At 51.1% G+C, this 7,500-nt stretch overlaps 1 protein-coding gene across 4 annotated transcripts; it reads right to left on the reverse strand.

Annotated features, from left to right (window-relative positions):
- Positions 1 to 1,644: 1,644 nt before the first annotated feature.
- LOC126581728 (uncharacterized) lies at positions 1,645 to 7,470 on the reverse strand. Of its 4 annotated transcripts, XM_050245582.1 has the most exons (8): positions 7,402 to 7,461; positions 6,820 to 7,341; positions 5,852 to 5,993; positions 5,237 to 5,721; positions 5,108 to 5,169; positions 3,887 to 5,040; positions 3,401 to 3,821; positions 1,645 to 3,160 (listed from the first exon to the last, which is right to left on the reverse strand). In XM_050245582.1, exons 3-8 carry the CDS (start codon positions 5,956 to 5,958, stop codon positions 1,901 to 1,903), a joined length of 3,489 nt encoding a protein of 1,162 aa, XP_050101539.1. In that variant the 5' UTR covers positions 5,959 to 5,993; positions 6,820 to 7,341; positions 7,402 to 7,461; the 3' UTR covers positions 1,645 to 1,900. The 4 variants fall into 4 exon arrangements, with proteins under 4 accessions (XP_050101539.1, XP_050101538.1, XP_050101542.1 ...); XM_050245581.1 differs by having other exon boundaries at positions 6,820 to 7,470; XM_050245585.1 differs by lacking the exons at positions 6,820 to 7,341; positions 7,402 to 7,461 and adding an exon at positions 6,579 to 6,766.
- Between the last annotated feature and the right edge of the window lie 30 nt (positions 7,471 to 7,500).

A 7,500-nucleotide genomic window follows, 5' to 3' on the forward strand; every position in this document is an offset into this window, starting at 1 on the left:
AACGATCATCAATGAAAAGGATGGCAAGAGGTGAGAATGAAAGGGGGTACACTCGAGGCTGAAGGACCATTTCCAAAACTCCTTTCAATGGGCTGGCAAATTCATTCATAAAATATGTTCCACGTTTAGTTAGGTAGTACGAGCAAACGGCAACAAAAATACCGGAAATTCAATGGACGCGAGCACATGGTACTTGCCATTTCGCCAAGCAAAAGCAGGTACCCTTCGTTCGGCTCATACGCGGCTGTCTCGCCGAAGGTATGTCTACCATCACACGGGGATATTTCCAGCAATCCCGGGAAATTGCCTGCGGCTCTACGAGTCCTGCTGCTGCTGGGAGTAAGAACGAGAAAGAGCATTTATGAATTTCCCGTCACCAAGGGCCGGAAATGGAAGAGTTGTGTGGCGGAAAAAACGTCAACGTTTGCTCCGTTTTGAGATTTGGTTGTCTGCGGGAATTTAAATTCCACTAACATCCTGCCAGGAAATAACCCTCGAACCGAAGGAAAAGCAAAAAGGCCCCGGCGACGCCTTGCTTCCGGTTATCAGTGTTGGACGCTGCTAATGGCAACCTTAACGAGTTGAGATTGATTTAAATCTACCGTGATTCTTAATGTGTTGTTCTTTAGCGATGAGTTTTTCTAAAATCTTCTTTCCAGCATCTTCAGACGAAACAATCGGCTAGCAACTCAGCCAAATTGTTTGCTTTGCTTTGAATTTGGTGATCGATCGAAGAAGGCTTGTATTGAAAGGTGCCCGTGAACTGAGAACCGTACGAATAAAGTGAATCCTTTTTATGGTGAAAAAACGTACCACAACGCGGCCGGAATGGGACGACGAGGACGCTCCTCTCAGAGTGGTCTCAATGGGCAGTGAGCGGGTATTCCCAGTTCATTGAGAAAAGAAGTCCAGGTGCGAATCTAGGTTTGACTGTCTCGCCATCTCGCGTCCGTTTGCACGGTTTGCTACCCGTTTCCCCGGTCCCCCCGGTGCCCGGTTTGCCTCCGTCGAATATCTCGTTAAAAGCGCACAAGCGTAAGGTAGGACAAGGTGCAGCTGTCGTCAGCGGAGAACGCCTTCCGTCGTCCTCGGCATCGTCGTCGCGATATACGTGGACATCGCGGTCGTTATCCTGTGGGCGCATGATCGCTTTTCAAAACATAAACAACAGCTCCGAAGTGACCCGCGTGCTAGAACACATGCTGCATCTACCCGTGTTGCCCGGTATAACGAGGGCGTCGAGGCAGGTAGAACGTGGCAGGCTTCGCGTTCCCAAGGCGATGCCTACGCAGCACAGGTGACCCGGATTCACTCCCAAAGGGTTGGTGATTGCATTTTGAGGTTTTTCTAGCGCCACGCCATACCCTCAGCCAGGGACGAACCACTGACCAAAGTGGTACCAATTGGCGGTGGTGGACCGGTGTGATGGTCAGTCGTGCATGCGGTCACACGTGACTGTTATTTTTTGAAGTGTTGTTTTACGATCTGGTTTTGAGGTTATTTTTTTAGGGCCAACCACTACGGAGCAGCGGACGGTGAAGCGGAACTTGATAGGCGGAATCCTCCGTACGTACTTTCCGGCACATAAAAAAAAACCCAGATACCTCGGCTCGATTAAAGCAATTCAGTTCCTGCATAAGCCACTGGATGTTTCATTGGATTTTTATTATTTTTTTATTAATAATATACTTCATGCGCTACAAGTGCCGTGATTATGTCACAAAACTAAACTACCCAACATAATAATGTGAACGAACTTCTCGGTGGAAGCGGGAAAAAGGCCAATGCGCTCTAGAATACGTGGTAAGTGGGGCGGCTCTAAGAACCTCCCCGAGCCCTAGTAGGATGTTTTACATTAGAAAAAGAGTCAACAAACTAAACTAACTGCACAAAACAATGCTCAAAGTTTCAACAAAACGCTCTCCGACTTGGAGAAGGTGCTCCATTCCTTCCTGCGGCCGTTGTCGTAAACGTAGCGCAAAGGCATCGTGGTCTGCGTCCCTGACACAACCAACTCGAACTTGTTCTCCTTGTTTAACGTGTTATTTAGCGACGCGTAGTACGTCACCGCCGACGGGGTCAGCACTGCCGTGAAGTGGCTTCTTACGTGCGCGTTCAACGCCACCTCACCGTCGAACGTATTATCACAATATTTGCACAGCAAGATCGTGGGCTTCGTGATCGCCGGTGTCTTCTCCTCGGTGTTGCCCCGGTGTGTCCGATCGGTGTGCTGATGATGATCCGGCTTTAATCGTTTCATCTTTCTAGAGCTGGATGCCACGTCCGAAGGTTTCACCGATGACGATCTGCCCCCGTTGGTCGCCGGTGCTGCTGCTGCTGTTGCTGTCGTTGGATCGACTGCAAGAACCTGTTCTCCATTTCTAAGCAGCAACGCCAGCGTCGGTTTACGGTAGATGCTGTGCTCGTCCAAGAAGAGTTGCAAATTTGTGGTATTTTTGTTGTACTGCGCCGTGTGAACTTCGGAATGCTGCTCCAGTTCCTCTTCGGTAGCTGAGCGGTAGGAGCAAATGCGACATACGGCGCTCGCTTCCACCGATTGCGACGGATCGTTCGGTTCGTGATGCTCCAGATGCAGCACGATATGGCTTTCGTGGAAGAATCTTGCCGGACACTTGGGACAGTAGTACAGACACGTGGGCACCGTGCCCTGGGCTAGTATTTCGATGTTTTCACCATCCGTGTCCACGCCGGTCTGTCCACCGGGGGTTCCATTGACAATGTGCAGCTGCAAGTGCTCGGTGAGTTGGTTGAGTGATTCCGCATGAAAGTCACAGGAAACACACTGCAGCTGCATGCCGCCCTGCGATGAATCGTTGTCTGGATGGTCCAGACTGAAGCCATCGTGGGGCAGTGTCATCGTGGAAGCTAAAATATTGTCCAAACCTATCAGATCGGCCGTATCTTTGTCATTAATTTCCACTATCGGCTCCAGACTGCTAGCCGAATAGCCTGGCTCGTCCATGCTGAATGGAGCTAGCGGTGGAACGGTTGACATGCTGGATCCCTCGTCCACTACGTAGAAGGAAGTTTGGCCACCCTGTTTGCCACCTCTGTGGCCATCGATCTCGCTCCCATCTTCTCGTTCCGTGTTCGTTAGCTCAATGAACACGTTTCCATTGTGCTTCAAGCGGCAATGTCTCTGCAAAATGAAAACAATTTGATCGTACAGTTAACACGAAAGTATCCGGAACCATCGTCCGTCGGTCAAGCAAGCACTAATTCCCTCAAGAATCAATCTGTTAGCAAGGCACCCACTGGAAGGACGAAGGACCTTCACACAGCTCTGTTAGTAACTACACAACAACACCAAACAACGAAACAGCACAAGCAAAGGTAAGCGCCATAGAGTAGAGAGAAACGAAGATAAACAATTATATACCTGAATTACATGTTTCCAGTTAGAGACTTGATGGCAATGGCCACAGCGGTACGGTGCATTGTGTCGCCACGTGGGCATAGCTACCTTTTGGGACCCATTATCACCTTCACCCAGTCTGTCACCCAGTTCGGTCAGGCATGCCCGCTCGCCCGCACCGGAAGAAGAAGTAGTTAGTGTCCCATTAGTAGAGCTATCATTGCTAGTGTTAGCTGTAGGTTTGCTTAGGCTACTGAACGAGGTGGATGGCGTGGGCGTGCCGGAATTGGAAACCGTGCTGGTCGTACAGTTCTTGGGCTTGCTGGATCCTCGCTCGACCACCTGCTCGTTCTCGCCACTATTGTCAATGTCTTCTAACGCAAAGTTTCCCAGGCCGATGTGTGAGTTTGCAAGGTGCAGCATAAGCTCCTCTTTAGAAGTTCCTCTGGAAACATAGAAAAAGGCACCGATAAGCGTACAATCCGATCGCTTGCACCACTTGCACGTTACCTGTAATCGCAGATTTGGCATTTCAAGTCGCACAATTCTACGGCTGACGTTGCGGTTTGGCCAGTCGAATCCAGTTCCTCCGACGGTTGTTTGCCATCTTGCATCAACAGTTTGAAGCCCGCCATGTTGGCAATCGCCTGCAGATCGATGTTGCAGGCCGTTATCAGGTCCGAGACGGCATTTCCGCCAAGGGTTTTGCTGTACGAGCCCGTCGTGTCCTTCACGCTGTTGTCCGTGATCTGCATCAGCGTAATGTACTTGTTGTATTTGGTGTAGTTCCGGCGCCCCGTTTCGTCGTTCATCAGCACGCCAGCGTTTTTGTGGCTTGGATCTCGGATCGTTTTCAGCCGGATATGCTTCGTGATGTCCCAGCGCCAGTTCGAGCGATAAGAACAGAGCGAACACTCGAAGGGCTTCTTGTTCAGATGGCCAACGATGTGCACGTGAAAGCGTGACGCCGTGGAAGCCCAGAAGGAACAGTGCGGGCATTTGAAAACCTTCTTCATCACTCCCGGCGGATTCGGTTGGCCAGCGGGTATCGTATTGGTCACCTCGCCATAGCCAGGCGCCGTTTCCACTCCACAATAGGTTTCCGATTTGTTCTCCATGATTTCCACTTCGTCGTCCACATCGACGACGCTCGGTCGCGCACTCGATTCCGACCCGTCCGCACCCTTTGGCGCACTCTCCGGGGGGCACAGACTACTTTCTAGCAAAGTTTTCCACATGTCACTCGATGCACTGTCGGTATCGGTTTGCAGGAATACGTTCTGCTTGCTATCGTCGATGGATTTCTGCAGCAACGAAGCGATCAGGTCCTCCTTGTGGGCCGTTGCTATGTGATTGGCCAACTCGATTGTCGAATCGTACGAAAGCTCACAAAAGGTACACTTGGTGTGCGTGTCTAGGTTTATCGATATGCGGCTCGATGCCAGGCCGATTGGAAAATCTACCGGAGGCTGGTTCGGTTGGTCCTTTGGTTCCGGGGGCATCAGGGTTGACATTGGTACCGGTTTGAGGAGTTCCTTCTCCGACCGGACACCGGCTGCTGCCGGCGGTGACGCCGCCAGGGGAATGAGATTTGGTATCGGTCGGTTCCTCTTTCTCGGTGACGAATCCACGTCTTCCATTGATTTGCGCATCTTGTTCGCGTGCTGAAAAGTGCAATAAATGGTTGTTAATATCGCTCCTTCCGTCCGGTGTTTCATGCTAAGGGCGTACCTCATCAAGCGGTCTCGTATTATCCATCTCAACTTTCAAGGCGTCTTCGATCGATCGATTATCTGTTAAAGAGTTGGTTCGTATGAAAAAAAAAGACACCCGTTGGCGTTGGCCTTCCAAGCTACCCACCTGCACTAGCAAAGCTCCAAGAGTCACCCACGGCTTGCAATAGATCCGTCAAGCCGGATGCAACAAGTTGTTGAAATAAGATGCTATTATCGAGTGTAGAGTCTCGCAATTTCTGTGTTCGAACGTACGAACGGCGTCCTTTCGGCGGTTTCAGCGCCTCGCGTTTTACAAAAGGTCGTTGTGTGGCTTCCGGCAATTCGGTTCTATCTGCTGGCGTTGATGATGATGGCGTTGCAGCATCCACGTTGCAACCATGCACCATCTTCATGTGGCGCACCAGCTTCTGGTAGTGTCGGGACGCGTACAGACATCGTTTACACTCGTTAATGACAATCTTCTCACCGTGCGTGTCCCGCAGATGGGTCAGATAATCTCGAGGGTTCTGCGTGCAGTAGTTACAGTGACTGCACGTATAGTTGCGCTTCACTCGGCACTGGGGCAACCGTGACTGGGGCTGCACGTCGTCAACGACCGCTGGTTCGGGGCTACAGTAGCAGCAGCAGCAGCAGGGGTGGGGGGGGGGGGGGTCAATCGATAAAAGATATTGTTCTCATTAGCCAACGGCGAGAGAAGGAGTTGCACAACCGTGATTCATGCGAACGTCAGCAAACAAACCTTTGCTCCGACTTGATGTAGTTGCCGAGAATGACTTGCTCACCGCTCACGACGCGCCGAACGATTAGTTGATCCCCGGAACGCTGTACCATAGACGGTACATCCATGCTGCGGGGTGGCACAGTTCCGCCGATAAGTTGTCCTGTGGTGGTGGTACAAGTGGTAAACGTCGATTAGAGCAATTTACGCTGCGTTTGCACGTATTTGCCAGCGTGCTGTGTGTGGTAGTACACTATCCTACCATTTTGTACACTACTAAAACCCGACCGAACTCTTTCTTGGCAGTACTAAAAGGTCCCCGTTAACCGTTAACAACAATATCTCGCCATGGAACTAGTAAAAAAATCGACGTATTTACACGGGTTTTATTTTTCTTCCTTCCAACAGATGAAGCAGATATTTTTTTTAACAGAGTCTGACACTAGAGACGCATGCGCACTCTGTTTCCCACACGGCGCCCCACACACTGGGTAACTATGGAGATGGTCGGGAGCGGGGGGCCAGCTGACGAATTTTAGTAACTAAGCGCTTCGTGTAAACAAATCGAATGGCCGTTAAATCGCCATCACTAGTGCACTTTGATCGTGGAATGCCATCGAAGAGCAAAAAATTCTTAACACAAAGCACGCGAACTAATCATCTCTTGAGATAAGCGTCTCCCCCTAACAGCTCTACCCGGTGCAGCTAGAATGCGGTTTTACTGTCACGTGTTGTTCGCTTCGCTTACGCCCTTGGATACGACGACGGTCTCGACGGACGGCTAAAGCATGCGAGCACGGTGGCTCGCAGCTATTTGAACAGATGAGTCGGTTTCCGTTCCGTGCTAACGCTGCACCATCATCAGTACGTTCTGCTGCCTCTCTGTGAATACCGAGCTGAGCGCCACCGAGGACGGTCGGTGGGTGTTTGTCTGTGTTTCATCAGATCATATTTCTAATATGAATGGCATCTCGCAACCATATACAGACCATGTGTGCCGCTGCCGCTGCTACTTTTGCTGATGCTGCTACTGCTGGCTGGAGCTGGTGGTTTCCGTTCCAATAGCTGCTAGCACACACCAGTGTTCATAACTCTCCAGTGGTGGTCCTTCTGTCAAGCCAACCGTCGAGAGCTCTAATCGTGTTTCGTTCCGTTGGTTTACACACTCACTGATAAGAGGCGCGGTCGAAAAAGGCCCGAGATAAGCGGTTCACTGGGTGTATGCACGCGCAGCACGGCTTCGGTCTCCTGCTAGGCGGACGAGCAACTCGCGTTCTCCACTCCGTCTCTCCGATGGGTGCCGCCGATGGGTTTAGTACAGTCTAAAAATAGCCGACCAACTAATTCACTTCGTTTAGAACGCGCGCACACGGGCACTGCGGGGTTCTGGTGGTTGCTGGTCGATTGGTTGTTGTGCAGATGTTGCCACAGTTCAAGCAGCAACCACTGATTGCGTATTCCGGAGCACAGGGGGCGCACAATGTCACTGCGAGGAGCACCGTCAAAGTGTTCTGGAAGCAAATGAGCTGCTAGAGATATGAAGGTCTCTTATTCTACGCAGCGCAACGTACAGCCAGGCGTACAGCTTCATCGGCGACTGCAGCTGAGCGTGCGCGCACGTTCGTTCTAATGCACCGCGCTAGCTGAACATAAAAAAGGGCATCACGTCG

This window comes from Anopheles aquasalis, chromosome 2, assembly GCF_943734665.1.
Source record: "Anopheles aquasalis chromosome 2, idAnoAquaMG_Q_19, whole genome shotgun sequence".
Lineage (NCBI taxonomy): Eukaryota > Metazoa > Arthropoda > Insecta > Diptera > Culicidae > Anopheles > Anopheles aquasalis.

What these genes read in the sequence shown, in the direction of transcription:
- LOC126581728 (XM_050245581.1), bottom strand. Translation starts at nt 5,958, where the DNA reads ATGGATGTACCGTCTATGGTACAGCGTTCCGGGGATCAACTAATCGTT. An exon ending in TACATCAAGTCGGAGCAAAG is followed by an intron (nt 5,722 to 5,851) that starts GTTTGTTTGCTG and finishes CTGCTACTGTAG; the next exon opens with CCCCGAACCAGCGGTCGTTG. An exon ending in ATACGAGACCGCTTGATGAG is followed by an intron (nt 5,041 to 5,107) that starts GTACGCCCTTAG and finishes TGCACTTTTCAG; the next exon opens with CACGCGAACAAGATGCGCAA.